This window comes from Misgurnus anguillicaudatus, chromosome 17 (genome assembly GCF_027580225.2).
Source record: "Misgurnus anguillicaudatus chromosome 17, ASM2758022v2, whole genome shotgun sequence".
Classification (NCBI taxonomy): domain Eukaryota; kingdom Metazoa; phylum Chordata; class Actinopteri; order Cypriniformes; family Cobitidae; genus Misgurnus; species Misgurnus anguillicaudatus.
This window is the reverse complement of record NC_073353.2, coordinates 1,732,621-1,748,382: the sequence shown is the minus strand read 5'-3', so window position 1 is coordinate 1,748,382 and position 15,762 is coordinate 1,732,621. Positions and strand designations below refer to the sequence as shown.

Here is a 15,762-nt window from a genome sequence, read left to right as displayed (position 1 = left end):
TACCCAAATCCAGTAGGTTGTTCATTTTATTACTGTTCCTATGTCTCCTGAAAAAGTCTTCATAGCTGATGTGGGCTTAAGATTTCTGCTGGACATTTGAGATGAAATTTAAGATAGAGTTCTGGACATAACATTCAGTGCTTTCAGGCGAAATGTATTCATGTAAGTTTCAATTTGAGAAAGATTCCTGGACATAAAATTAGCAAATGATACAGCAGATGCCAACAGTGTCTTTGTGTTTTGAAAGAAGCAAACAAATCTTCTTTAGATCTGATAGTTTTTATGTATTTGTGGGTTTAACTCTGACTGTACAAGCCAACAATCTGAGCATAGGCAGCAATAAACAGGAGCAGATTTTGTCAGTCCGGCTTCAACTCATCCTCTGTAGTCTAGTGGTTAGAGCACTGATTCTCCCATATGGGAGACCTGGGTTCAAGTCCCACAGGGTTTAAGTGGAGTTCTCCACTGACAAGTAGTCACTTCTTTAGCTCTGATAGAGTTTGTGGGCAGCTTATAGCCTTCAAATTCTATTTTGCCTACCCAAATCCAGTAGGTTGTTCATTATATTACTGTTCCTATGTCTCCTGAAGCAGTCTTCATAGCTGATGTGGGCTTAAGGTTTCTGCTGGACATTTGAGTTCAAATTTTATATAGAGTTCTGGACATAACAATCAGTGCTTTCAAGCAAAATGGATTCATGTAAGTTTCAATTTGAGAAAGATTCCTGGACATAAAATTAGCAAATGATACAGCAGATGCCAACAGTGTCTTTGTGTTTTGAAAGAAGCAAACAAATCTTCTTTAGATCTAATAGTTTTTATGTATTTGTGGGTTTAACTCTGACTGTACAAGCCAACAGTCTGAGCATAGGCAGCAATAAACAGGAGCAGATTTTGTCAGCCCTGCTTCAACTCATCCTCTGTAGACTAGTGGTTAGAGCACTGATTCTCCCATATGGGAGACCTGGGTTCAAGTCCCACAGGGTTTAAGTGGAGTTCTCTACTGACAAGTAGTCACTTCTTTAGCTCTGATAGAGTTTGTGGGCAGCTTATAGGCTACAAATTCTATTTTGCCTACCCAAATCCAGTAGGTTGTTCATTTTATTACTGTTCCTATGTCTCCTGAAAAAGTCTTCATAGCTGATGTGGGCTTAAGATTTCTGCTGGACATTTGAGATGAAATTTAAGATAGAGTTCTGGACATAACATTCAGTGCTTTCAGGCTAAATGTATTCATGTAAGTTTCAATTTGAGAAAGATTCCTGGACATAAAATTAGCAAATGATACAGCAGATGCCAACAGTGTCTTTGGGTTTTGAAAGAAGCAAACAAATCTTCTTTAGATCTGATAGTTTATATGTATTTGTGGGTTTAACTCTGACTGTACAAGCCAACAGTCTGAGCATAGGCAGCAATAAACAGGAGCAGATTTTGTCAGCCCGGTTTCAACTCATCCTCTGTAGACTAGTGGTTAGAGCATTGATTCTCCCATATGGGAGACCTGGGTTCAAGTCCCACAGGGTTTAAGTGGAGTTCTCCACTGACAAGTAGTCACTTCTTCAGCTCTGATAGAGTTTGTGGGCAGCTTATAGCCTTCAAATTCTATTTTGCCTACCCAAATCCAGTAGGTTGTTCATTATATTACTGTTCCTATGTCTCCTGAAGCAGTCTTCATAGCTGATGTGGGCTTAAGGTTTCTGCTGGACATTTGAGTTCAAATTTTATATAGAGTTCTGGACATAACAATCAGTGCTTTCAAGCAAAATGGATTCATGTAAGTTTCAATTTGAGAAAGATTCCTGGACATAAAATTAGCAAATGATACAGCAGATGCCAACAGTGTCTTTGTGTTTTGAAAGAAGCAAACAAATCTTCTTTAGATCTGATAGTTTTTATGTATTTGTGGGTTTAACTCTGACTGTACAAGCCAACAGTCTGAGCATAGGCAGCAATAAACAGGAGCAGATTTTGTCAGCCCGGTTTCAACTCATCCTCTGTAGTCTAGTGGTTAGAGCACTGATTATCCCATATGGGAGACCTGGGTTCAAGTCCCACAGGGTATAAGTGGAGTTCTCTACTGACAAGTAGTCACTTCTTTAGCTCTGATAGAGTTTGTGGGCAGCTTATAGGCTACAAATTCTATTTTGCCTACCCAAATCCAGTAGGTTGTTCATTTTATTACTGTTCCTATGTCTCCTGAAGCAGTCTTCATAGCTGATGTGGGCTTAAGGTTTCTGCTGGACATTTGAGATGAAATTTAAGATAGAGTTCTGGACATAACATTCAGTGCTTTCAGGCTAAATGTATTCATGTAAGTTTCAATTTGAGAAAGATTCCTGGACATAAAATTAGCAAATGATACAGCAGATGCCAACAGTGTCTTTGTGTTTTGAAAGAAGCAAACAAATCTTCTTTAGATCTGATAGTTTTTATGTATTTGTGGGTTTAACTCTGACTGTACAAGCCAACAGTCTGAGCATAGGCAGCAATAAACAGGAGCAGATTTTGTCAGCCCGGCTTCAACTCATCCTCTGTAGTCTAGTGGTTAGAGCACCGATTCTCCCATATGGGAGACCTGGGTTCCAGTCCCACAGGGTTTAAGTGGAGTTCTCTATTGACAAGTAGTCACTTCTTTAGCTCTGATAGAGTTTGTGGGCAGCTTATAGCCTTCAAATTCTATTTTGCCTACCCAAATCCAGTAGGTTGTTCATTATATTACTGTTCCTATGTCTCCTGAAGCAGTCTTCATAGCTTATGTGGGCTTAAGGTTTCTGCTGGACATTTGAGTTCAAATTTTATATAGAGTTCTGGACATAACAATCAGTGCTTTCAAGCAAAATGGATTCATGTAAGTTTCAATTTGAGAAAGATTCCTGGACATAAAATTAGCAAATGATACAGCAGATGCCAACAGTGTCTTTGGGTTTTGAAAGAAGCAAACAAATCTTCTTTAGATCTGATAGTTTTTATGTATTTGTGGGTTTAACTCTGACTGTACAAGCCAACAGTCTGAGCATAGGCAGCAATAAACAGGAGCAGATTTTGTCAGCCCTGCTTCAACTCATCCTCTGTAGTCTAGTGGTTAGAGCACTGATTCTCCCATATGGGAGACCTGGTGTTATGACCTTGAGATATGTTTATGGTTTGGGGTGTGTTAGTTTCTTTTGTGTTTACGGCTATTAGTATTTTTCCTCTTGTTTCAGTTACATGAGTGAGTAGCAGCAGGTGTGCCTGGTTAATTGAGTGAGTGGTGGCAGGTGTGCCCAATCAGAACTCAGTGCCTGGAGGATAAAAAGGCTTGGTCTTCAGTCTGCAAGGAGGGATATCCGTGAGCAGACCACTTCCAACCAGTTAGCCCAGCAGAACAGAGACTTTCCAGCAACCAGTGGGTTGAATGTGCCTTTGAGACTTTTGTGAGTCCAGAATAGTGTCTGGCCTTTAATCTCTTTGGAGAGAGGACAATTCATTGTTGCTCATTTTACATTTAACTTTGCTTCTTCAATTATTTAGTTTTGTTTATTGTTTTATTCTATTGGCGGTCTTCTTTTACCACTATTGTAATAAATACACTCTTGAGTGTTTGCACATGAATCTGACTTCCTGGTCTCTTTTTGCCCTGGTTTATCTTTTTAAATATTGTTGCTCTTCCTCCCCCTGGACTTAACATAGGGAGAAATGTAACAACTTGGGGGCTCGTCCGGGATATAAAGGAGACAGGAGATCAGATTTATTTGTGCCTAGTTGGTATTGAGTGATTGTAACATTTTGTCATTGTCCAGGGTTGTGAACACTTGTATAACTTCCCTAGTTTAGGCTAGGGGTGTCCAGCTGAACTGAAATAGTTCTTCCTTCGGACATCATTTTTTGTTTTGCCTTTTTTATTTTCGGAGTAATCCTGGGTTGGGATTAAAGTCCCTGGCGGGGGTAGGCATTTCGGGGTTTCGGCCACCGAAGTTGGTGCCTTTAAAGTCGCCTCGAGCCCGGCACGCTCCAGAAGATAGACTAGGAAAAGAAGTGATAGGCAGGAACTGGGGAAGTGTGGTGTTGCACAAAGCGCTGGATGGTGAGTACCACTGGGTGTGTGGATGTTACATCCGTATCTGGATTAGGTTAATAGTAGTGTGGATAATAGTGGTGCTAGTGAGTGGCTAGCATGGCTGTCTTTAATAGGGAAGAGTTTGTAGCGAATCCTATGTTAGATCAGCTTGACTTGTGTCGGAAAGTTGATTTACATTTTGTTGCTAATCACTTTGGTATATCTGTCAGCAGTAATTTAGTGAAAAAAGAAATGAAGGAGGCTGTGGTAAGGGGGTTAATGCAGAAGGGAGTTCTTAGCTTGGGTGCAGGTGAGATCTCCTCAGAAGTCCAGGTAGAGGTAACAGATAAGTTAGAGCAGACTAAGGTTGCCACGCCAACTTTTACTTTACCTCGTTTTGCACCGCATTCTGTAGAGTCTTCTTCCTCGTCACGAGATGATGCTCGACTGAAAGTCCGATTAGCTCGTTTACAGCTGGACAGGGAGGAGCGGGAGCATGAGTTCCAGCTACGTAGAGAGTTAGAGTTGAAACGCTTGGAGGCAGAAACAGCTGTTAAGATGCGTGGGCTTGAGTTACAAGCTATGGCCCAGCCTGGTTCAGTTTCCCCTGAGATTCGGTCGTCATCCAACACTACTTTTGATGTGAGTAAAAACATAGCACTGGTGCCTACGTTTAGAGAATCAGAAGTAGAAGGCTATTTTAGCGCATTTGAACGAATCGCAGTAGCTCTTCATTGGCCAAAGGATGTTTGTGCCATTTTGCTTCAGTGCAAGTTGACTGGCAAGGCTCAGGAGGCTTGTGCTGTATTATCAGTGGAAGACAGTTTGTGCTTTGATAAAGTTAAAAGCGCAGTTTTGCGGGTCTATGAGCTGGTGCCTGAAGCCTACAGACAGCGGTTCAGGGGCCTTAGTAAAGCTGTTAGCCAGACATACGCAGACTTTGCTAGGGAAAAGGTAACTTTGTTTGATCGTTGGTGTGCGGCCTGTAAAGTTGAAGACTTTTCCTCCTTACGGGAGTTGATGTTGTTGGAAGAGTTTAAAAACTGTGTGCCTGAGAGGATTGTCGTTTACTTGAATGAACAGAAAGTGGCTACCTTACTGCAAGCGGCTATGTTAGCTGATGAGTTTGCTTTAACGCACAAGGGTGTCTTCAGTAAATCGATTTCTTCCTCAGTCTCTTCCTCAAATCTTAGTGCTAGCAAGAAGTCTAGTGACAGGCATGTACCCAGAGATAGTTTAACTAACTCTACCTCAAGGGCAAAAACGGATAGACTGTGTTTTTTTTGTCATAAAGCTGGTCATCTCATAGCAGATTGTATAACTATGAAACAAAAGCAGCAAGGTTCAGTTATCAAGCAGCCGAAGGGAGTGGGATTAATTAAAACTGTCACTTCTGGAAGTGAGCCTACTCCTTTACAAGAGCCAGATGAATGTTTTAAACCATTCATCCTTCCTGGTTCTGTATCACTCACAGGTCAGGTTGAAGATCAGCGGCAGGTCACTATACTACGTGACACTGGTGGGTCGCGGTCTTTTATTCTTTCTAGTGTCTTGCCTTTAGATGCTAAGTCAGCCTGTGATGTCAGTACAGTTGTCCGAGGTATTGGTATGTGTTATGTGCCAGCCCCACTTCATCGCATTCATGTCCAATCTAAACTGGTTTCTGGTTGGTTCCCTGTAGCTGTAAGATCCTGTTTTCCTGTTGATGGAGTACAATTCATCATGGGTAATGACATTGCGGGAGGTAAAGTGTATCCTGACCCTGAAGTTGTGAATGTACCCATTTCTGAGAGTGAGCCAGACGAATTGGTTCAAAAATATCCAGAACTCTGCTCAGTCAGTGTGTTGACTAGGGCCCAAGCTCGAAAAAAAAATCAGGAGGTAACTTTGTCTGACTCTATGTTTCCTTGTGTTTTTTCTGAGGACAGGATGATTGATGATGGAGAGTCGACAGAGGTCTATGAAATAGTTCCGGAAATTCTTGTCACTTCTGAAGTACCACTGCCGTTAACACGTGAGGGACTCATTGGTGCACAGAAAAGTGACCCTTCACTGGAAAAATGTTTTGCTGCAGTTGTTGCTGACTTAAATGAGTGTAGAAAAGGTCAGTGTTTTTTTGTAGAAAACTGAGTATTGATGCGAAAGTGGGCTCCGCATGCCAGTGCAGCAACAGATGAGACAGGTGAGGGTTTCGATACAGTGTATCAGATAGTAGTTCCGGTTAGTTGGCGTAAGCATGTGCTAGGATTAGCTCATGAACACCCGTGGTCTGGTCATTTAGGTATCACAAAAACCTATGGACGTGTCCTTAAACACTTCTTCTGGCCTGGAATAAAATCTCAGGTAACTCAATTCTGTAACACATGTAGTGTATGTCAGTTAGTGGGGAAACCCAATCAAGTTGTGCATCCAGCTCCACTGCGACCAATTCCTGCAGTTGGTGAGCCATTTGAGCATGTTCTGGTGGACTGTGTGGGTCCATTGCCAAGAACAAAAGCTGGTAACCAATTCTTACTGACTGTTATGTGTATGTCAACTCGTTTTCCAGAGGCAATTCCTCTTAGGAAAATAACAGCACCAGCTATCACGAAAGCATTAACTAAATTCTTTACTACATTTGGTTTACCCAAGATTATTCAAACTGATCAGGGAACCAACTTCATGTCTAGAGCCTTCAAACAATCCCTGCGGTCTTTAGGAGTATCACATTCTGTAGCCAGTGCTTATCATCCAGAATCACAGGGAGCATTAGAACGCTGGCACCAAACCTTGAAGTCGATGCTAAAGAAATACTGTTATGAGACAGGGAAGGACTGGGACGAAGGGGTGCCGTTTGTATTGTTTACAATACGGGATGCTAAACAAGAGTCCCTGGGATTTAGTCCTTCTGAGCTTGTGTTTGGTCACAATGTGCGTGGGCCATTGAAAGTGCTGAAGGAGCAGTTAGTGGCTGGCTCCTCCTCTAAGACTAATGTATTAGACTTTGTTTCACAGTGTAGGAAACGTTTGCATCGCGCCACCTCTTTGGCCAAAGAAGCTCTCTCCTCTTCTCAGGTTCGTATGAAACAGCAGTACGACCGTAACGCTGTTGAGCGTAAGTTCCAGCCTGGTGACAAGGTGTTGGTATTACTGCCTGTGCTTGGTTCTTCTCTTTCCGCTCGTTTCTCAGGTCCATATGTGGTGGAGGAAAAAGTTTCAGAAACTGACTATGTCATTCACACCCCTGAGCGCAGGAGGAAAAAACGTTTGTGTCACATTAATATGTTGAAGGCTTACCATTCCAGGGAGAATGATCAAGGGGAGCAGAAATGCAGCGTGGAAGCGACTGTTCCTGACACCATTTCTATGGTTAGCAGTGTGTCCATGGGTACTGAAGGAGATGATGGTTTGACTGTAGTATCCGAGGGGCAACAGTGTGGTAGGTTATCTAATACACAGTTTTTAGCTAACGTGGAGTCAAAGCTGTCCTACTTTACTGAAACTCAGCAGAAAGATGTACTTACTTTGTTCAACTCATTTCCTATGCTTTTTAGTGATGTACCCTCCCGTACAAATGTGCTACAGCATGATGTTGATGTTGGTTCTGCCACTCCAATCAAGCAGCATGCTTACAGGTGTCCTGTTGGAAAAAGGGAGTTGATAAAGAAAGAGACTACTTACCTGTTAGAAAATGGTTTAGCAAAACCTAGCAGTAGCTCATGGAGTTCACCATGTTTGCTGATACCGAAGTCAGATGGTAGCCCTCGGTTCTGTACAGATTTCAGGAAGGTTAATGCAGTCACGATTCCAGATTCATTTCCATTACCCCGTATGGAAGATTGCATAGATAGCATTGGTTCTGCTGTTTTTATTACCAAACTGGATCTTCTTAAAGGATATTGGCAGGTCCCGTTGACTGATAGGGCATCTGACATATCAGCCTTTGTGACTCCAGATCATTTTCTCCAGTATACAGTGATGGCTTTTGGCATGAGAAATGCTCCGGCCACCTTCCAACGACTTATGAATATAGTGTTGGGAGATATACCCCAGTGTAATGTGTATTTGGATGATGTAGTGATCTATTCAAATGATTGGGAAAGTCATCTTTCTAGTCTGCAAATTGTGTTTAATCGGCTAGCTAATGCAGCATTAACCCTTAACCTAGACAAATGTGACTTTGCTAGGGCTACTGTCACTTATCTAGGAAAGCAGGTAGGGCAGTGGCAGGTTAGACCGGTGGAAGCCAAAGTGGCTGCAGTATTGGCTTATCCAGTCCCTACCACCAGACGAGAGTTACAGCGTTTCTTGGGTATGACAGGATACTACAGATGTTTTTGTAAGAACTTCTCAGTGGTAGTGGCTCCCCTGACTAAGCTCTGTAGTCCAAAAATACCGTTTGTATGGTCTAATGAATGTGATTATGCCTTTGCTGCCGCTAAGTCCCTGTTGTGCAGTGCTCCTGTGTTGGCTGCCCCTAGTTTTACTCTTCCCTTCCAGCTAGAGGTGGACGCTAGTGGTACTGGAGCTGGAGCTGTTTTGTTACAGGTTGGAGAAGATGGTGTGCATCATCCTGTTTCATACTTCTCAACCAAGTTCAAACGCCATCAACTAAATTATTCCACCATTGAGAAAGAAACGCTGGCCATGTTATTAGCGTTACAGCACTTTGAGGTTTATGTGTGTTCCAGCCCATCTCCTGTGACCGTGTATACTGATCACAATCCATTAGTTTTCCTGAATCAGATGTACAATCACAACCAGCGTCTGATGCGTTGGGCTTTAATGGTCCAGGGATTTCAACTCAATATCCAACACAAAAAAGGGTCTGAAAACGTGGTTGCCGATGCTCTGTCTCGTGGGTGAGATTAATCTTAACTTGTTATAAGTAAAACATAAGTGATATACCATTGTTGATTATAACTGTTAAGAAATATATGGTGTATTTGTTAATGATGATGGTTCCTGTTTACAAAAACTATGGTTTTGATCTTAAGGGAGGGGGTGTTATGACCTTGATATATGTTTATGGTTTGGGGTGTGTTAGTTTCTTTTGTGTTTACGGCTATTAGTATTTTTCCTCTTGTTTCAGTTACATGAGTGAGTAGCAGCAGGTGTGCCTGGTTAATTGAGTGAGTGGTGGCAGGTGTGCCCAATCAGAACTCAGTGCCTGGAGGATAAAAAGGCTTGGTCTTCAGTCTGCAAGGAGGGATATCCGTGAGCAGACCACTTCCAACCAGTTAGCCCAGCAGAACAGAGACTTTCCAGCAACCAGTGGGTTGAATGTGCCTTTGAGACTTTTGTGAGTCCAGAATAGTGTCTGGCCTTTAATCTCTTTGGAGAGAGGACAATTCATTGTTGCTCATTTTACATTTAACTTTGCTTCTTCAATTATTTAGTTTTGTTTATTGTTTTATTCTATTGGCGGTCTTCTTTTACCACTAGTGTAATAAATACACTCTTGAGTGTTTGCACATGAATCTGACTTCCTGGGGCCTCATTTATCAAGCGTGCGTACGCACAGAAGTGTGCGTAAAGTGTGCGTAGGAACAGTTTTACGCAAAGTGTGGAATTTATCAAATTGCACTTATACTTAGAAATGTGTGTAAATATACGCACACCTCGGAGTATGCGTACGCAGAGCATCTAGTGGTAGAATAGCGATACTACACAGCACCCTGTTCCAGTGAGTATAAAGAAGTGTCTATTTATTATCCACAAGCAGGTGTTAAAAATGATTAATGTCAGTATGGTAACAGCAAATAAGTTTAATGATTTATTTGTGATATGTATCTGTATCTGTGAAAGCACATGTGATTTGTATTAATGAAGTCTCCGTCAAATGCTTGACACAGTGCAATGGCTTATCTTGCGTTATTGGAAGACTTGGCAAATAATCCATTCCGCCGGTAGCGCGTTTTCAAAGATCGCGCCAATGATGCTGGTTATATATGCTGCTGTCCAAGGTGGAAAGTTGTCTGTCCTCCTCCAGTTGCACTCGTTTCACGTCGGTGTGCTGTGACGCGTTTTTTTTTTTTTTTTTGCTGATAATTTAATGTCAAACGACTTTTTTATTTCTAAAAGTGTTCTCATACCCAACGGAATTAAACTCACTGGTAACATGTTCCCATGCAGATTTATTTTCTTTTGTTAGTCATTCCTCCCATACTAAGTGAACCAAACAGGATGTGTTATTAGGATTTAACCTCATCCACCAGTAACTCAATTTCTGCGTCTGTAAAGTTTCTCTTTTACGCTCTCTTTGCCATTATTGCGATGAGGGAAAAAGCACAACCACGTGACTTATAACGGGAGGTGTTGTCACCATATATGGTGCATTGGAGGCGTTTCGAAATGCAAATGAACATGAACGTGCACGAGCATGGTGCTTAAGAACAAGTGGGATTTATCATCAAGGATTACTTACTGATGTGCGTACGAACCACTTGCGCACGTTTGATAAATCCCGATTTTTTTGTACTTAGGCACATTCTAAATTTCATTCGTAGGTACAAATATAGAACATTTTCTACGCAATGTTGATAAATGAGGCCCCTGGTCTCTTTTTTCCCCTGGTTTATCTTTTTAAATATTGTTGCTCTTCCTCCCCCTGGACTTACCATAGGGAGAAATGTAACACCTGGGTTCAAGTCCCACAGGGTATAAGTGGAGTTCTCTACTGACAAGTAGTCACTTCTTTAGCTCTGATAGAGTTTGTGGGCAGCTTATAGGCTACAAATTCTATTTTGCCTACCCAAATCCAGTAGGTTGTTTATTTTATTACTGTTCCTATGTCTCCTGAAGCAGTCTTCATAGCTGATGTGGGCTTAAGATTTCTGCTGGACATTTGAGATGAAATTTAAGATAGAGTTCTGGACATAACATTCAGTGCTTTCAGGCTAAATGTATTCATGTAAGTTTCAATTTGAGAAAGATTCCTGGACATAAAATTAGCAAATGATACAGCAGATGCCAACAGTGTCTTTGGGTTTTGAAAGAAGCAAACAAATCTTCTTTAGATCTGATAGTTTTTATGTATTTGTGGGTTTAACTCTGACTGTACAAGCCAACAGTCTGAGCATAGGCAGCAATAAACAGGAGCAGATTTTGTCAGCCCGGCTTCAACTCATCCTCTGTAGTCTAGTGGTTAGAGCACTGATTCTCCCATATGGGAGACCTGGGTTCAAGTCCCACAGGGTTTAAGTGGAGTTCTCTATTGACAAGTAGTCACTTCTTTAGCTCTGATAGAGTTTGTGGGCAGCTTATAGCCTTCAAATTCTATTTTGCCTACCCAAATCCAGTAGGTTGTTCATTATATTACTGTTCCTATGTCTCCTGAAGCAGTCTTCATAGCTGATGTGGGCTTAAGGTTTCTGCTGGACATTTGAGTTCAAATTTTATATAGAGTTCTGGACATAACAATCAGTGCTTTCAAGCAAAATGGATTCATGTAAGTTTCAATTTGAGAAAGATTCCTGGACATAAAATTAGCAAATGATACAGCAGATGCCAACAGTGTCTTTGTGTTTTGAAAGAAGCAAACAAATCTTCTTTAGATCTGATAGTTTTTATGTATTTGTGGGTTTAACTCTGACTGTACAAGCCAACAGTCTGAGCATAGGCAGCAATAAACAGGAGCAGATTTTGTCAGCCCTGCTTCAACTCATCCTCTGTAGTCTAGTGGTTAGAGCACTGATTCTCCCATATGGGAGACCTGGGTTCAAGTCCCACAGGGTTTAAGTGGAGTTCTCTACTGACAAGTAGTCACTGCTTTAGCTCTGATAGAGTTTGTGGGCAGCTTATAGCCCGAAAGTTCTATTTTGCCTACCCAAATCCAGTAGGTTGTTCATTTTATTACTGTTCCTATGTCTCCTGAAGCAGTCTTCATAGCTGATGTGGGCTTAAGATTTCTGCTGGACATTTGAGATGAAATTTAAGATAGAGTTCTGGACATAACATTCAGTGCTTTCAGGCTAAATGTATTCATGTAAGTTTCAATTTGAGAAAGATTCCTGGACATAAAATTAGCAAATGATACAGCAGATGCCAACAGTGTCTTTGTGTTTTGAAAGAAGCAAACAAATCTTCTTTAGATCTGATAGTTTTTATGTATTTGTGGGTTTAACTCTGACTGTACAAGCCAACAGTCTGAGCATAGGCAGCAATAAACAGGAGCAGATTTTGTCAGCCCGGCTTCAACTCATCCTCTGTAGTCTAGTGGTTAGAGCACCAATTCTCCCATATGGGAGACCTGGGTTCCAGTCCCACAGGGTTTAAGTGGAGTTCTCTATTGACAAGTAGTCACTTTTTTAGCTCTGATAGAGTTTGTGGGCAGCTTATAGCCTTCAAATTCTATTTTGCCTACCCAAATCCAGTAGGTTGTTCATTATATTACTGTTCCTATGTCTCCTGAAGCAGTCTTCATAGCTGATGTGGGCTTAAGGTTTCTGCTGGACATTTGAGTTCAAATTTTATATAGAGTTCTGGACATAACAATCAGTGCTTTCAAGCAAAATGGATTCATGTAAGTTTCAATTTGAGAAAGATTCCTGGACATAAAACTAGCAAATGATACAGCAGATGCCAACAGTGTCTTTGTGTTTTGAAAGAAGCAAACAAATCTTCTTTAGATCTGATAGTTTTTATGTATTTGTGGGTTTAACTCTGACTGTACAAGCCAACAATCTGAGCATAGGCAGCAATAAACAGGAGCAGATTTTGTCAGCCCGGCTTCAACTCATCCTCTGTAGTCTAGTGGTTAGAGCACTGATTCTCCCATATGGGAGACCTGGGTTCAAGTCCCACAGGGTTTAAGTGGAGTTCTCCAATGACAAGTAGTCACTTCTTTAGCTCTGATAGAGTTTGTGGGCAGCTTATAGCCTTCAAATTCTGTTTTGCCTAACCAAATCCAGTAGGTTGTTCATTATATTACTGTTCCTATGTCTCCTGAAGCAGTCTTCATAGCTTATGTGGGCTTAAGGTTTCTGCTGGACATTTGAGATGAAATTTAAGATAGAGTTCTGGACATAACATTCAGTGCTTTCAGGCTAAATGTATTCATGTAAGTTTCAATTTGAGAAAGATTCCTGGACATAAAATTAGCAAATGATACAGCAGATGCCAACAGTGTCTTTGGGTTTTGAAAGAAGCAAACAAATCTTCTTTAGATCTGATAGTTTTTATGTATTTGTGGGTTTAACTCTGACTGTACAAGCCAACAGTCTGAGCATAGGCAGCAATAAACAGGAGCAGATTTTGTCAGCCCGGCTTCAACTCATCCTCTGTAGTCTAGTGGTTAGAGCACTGATTCTCCCATATGGGAGACCTGGGTTCAAGTCCCACAGGGTTTAAGTGGAGTTCTCTATTGACAAGTAGTCACTTCTTTAGCTCTGATAGAGTTTGTGGGCAGCTTATAGCCTTCAAATTCTATTTTGCCTACCCAAATCCAGTAGGTTGTTCATTATATTACTGTTCCTATGTCTCCTGAAGCAGTCTTCATAGCTGATGTGGGCTTAAGGTTTCTGCTGGACATTTGAGTTCAAATTTTATATAGAGTTCTGGACATAACAATCAGTGCTTTCAAGCAAAATGGATTCATGTAAGTTTCAATTTGAGAAAGATTCCTGGACATAAAATTAGCAAATGATACAGCAGATGCCAACAGTGTCTTTGTGTTTTGAAAGAAGCAAACAAATCTTCTTTAGATCTGATAGTTTTTATGTATTTGTGGGTTTAACTCTGACTGTACAAGCCAACAGTCTGAGCATAGGCAGCAATAAACAGGAGCAGATTTTGTCAGCCCTGCTTCAACTCATCCTCTGTAGTCTAGTGGTTAGAGCACTGATTCTCCCATATGGGAGACCTGGGTTCAAGTCTAACAGGGTATAAGTGGAGTTCTCTACTGACAAGTAGTCACTTCTTTAGCTCTGATAGAGTTTGTGGGCAACTTATAGGCTACAAATTCTATTTTGCCTACCCAAATCCAGTAGGTTGTTCATTTTATTACTGTTCCTATGTCTCCTGAAGCAGTCTTCATAGCTGATGTGGGCTTAAGATTTCTGCTGGACATTTGAGATGAAATTTAAGATAGAGTTCTGGACATAACAATCAGTGCTTTCAGGCTAAATGTATTCATGTAAGTTTCAATTTGAGAAAGATTCCTGGACATAAAATTAGCAAATGATACAGCAGATGCCAACAGTGTCTTTGGGTTTTGAAAGAAGCAAACAAATCTTCTTTAGATCTGATAGTTTTTATGTATTTGTGGGTTTAACTCTGACTGTACAAGCCAACAGTCTGAGCATAGGTAGCAATAAACAGGAGCAGATTTTGTCAGCCCGGCTTCAACTCATCCTCTGTAGTCTAGTGGTTAGAGCACTGATTCTCCCATATGGGAGATCTGGGTTCAAGTCCCACAGGGTTTAAGTGGAGTTCTCTACTGACAAGTAGTCACTGCTTTAGCTCTGATAGAGTTTGTGGGCAGCTTATAGCCTTCAAATTCTGTTTTGCCTACCCAAATCCAGTAGGTTGTTCATTATATTACTGTTCCTATGTCTCCTGAAGCAGTCTTCATAGCTTATGTGGGCTTAAGGTTTCTGCTGGACATTTGAGTTCAAATTTTATATAGAGTTCTGGACATAACAATCAGTGCTTTCAAGCAAAATGGATTCATGTAAGTTTCAATTTGAGAAAGATTCCTGGACATAAAATTAGCAAATGATACAGCAGATGCCAACAGTGTCTTTGTGTTTTGAAAGAAGCAAACAAATCTTCTTTAGATCTGATAGTTTTTATGTATTTGTGGGTTTAACTCTGACTGTACAAGCCAACAGTCTGAGCATAGGCAGCAATAAACAGGAGCAGATTTTGTCAGCCCTGCTTCAACTCATCCTCTGTAGTCTAGTGGTTAGAGCACTGATTCTCCCATATGGGAGACCTGGGTTCAAGTCTAACAGGGTATAAGTGGAGTTCTCTACTGACAAGTAGTCACTTCTTTAGCTCTGATAGAGTTTGTGGGCAACTTATAGGCTACAAATTCTATTTTGCCTACCCAAATCCAGTAGGTTGTTCATTTTATTACTGTTCCTATGTCTCCTGAAGCAGTCTTCATAGCTGATGTGGGCTTAAGATTTCTGCTGGACATTTGAGATGAAATTTAAGATAGAGTTCTGGACATAACAATCAGTGCTTTCAGGCTAAATGTATTCATGTAAGTTTCAATTTGAGAAAGATTCCTGGACATAAAATTAGCAAATGATACAGCAGATGCCAACAGTGTCTTTGGGTTTTGAAAGAAGCAAACAAATCTTCTTTAGATCTGATAGTTTTTATGTATTTGTGGGTTTAACTCTGACTGTACAAGCCAACAGTCTGAGCATAGGTAGCAATAAACAGGAGCAGATTTTGTCAGCCCGGCTTCAACTCATCCTCTGTAGTCTAGTGGTTAGAGCACTGATTCTCCCATATGGGAGACCTGGGTTCAAGTCCCACAGGGTTTAAGTGGAGTTCTCTACTGACAAGTAGTCACTGCTTTAGCTCTGATAGAGTTTGTGGGCAGCTTATAGCCTTCAAATTCTGTTTTGCCTACCCAAATCCAGTAGGTTGTTCATTATATTACTGTTCCTATGTCTCCTGAAGCAGTCTTCATAGCTTATGTGGGCTTAAGGTTTCTGCTGGACATTTGAGTTCAAATTTTATATAGAGTTCTGGACATAACAATCAGTGCTTTCAAGCAAAATGGATTCATGT

At 41.0% G+C, this 15,762-nt stretch overlaps 1 protein-coding gene across 1 annotated transcript; it reads left to right on the top strand.

Moving 5' to 3' along the window:
* Positions 1 to 6,169: 6,169 nt before the first annotated feature.
* Positions 6,170 to 9,468, top strand: LOC129455429 (retrovirus-related Pol polyprotein from transposon 412). The gene is made up of 2 exons (XM_073854831.1): positions 6,170 to 8,876; positions 9,107 to 9,468. Exons 1-2 carry the CDS (start codon positions 6,172 to 6,174, stop codon positions 9,120 to 9,122), a joined length of 2,721 nt encoding a protein of 906 aa, XP_073710932.1. The 5' UTR covers positions 6,170 to 6,171; the 3' UTR covers positions 9,123 to 9,468.
* The last annotated feature ends 6,294 nt before the right edge of the window (positions 9,469 to 15,762 follow it).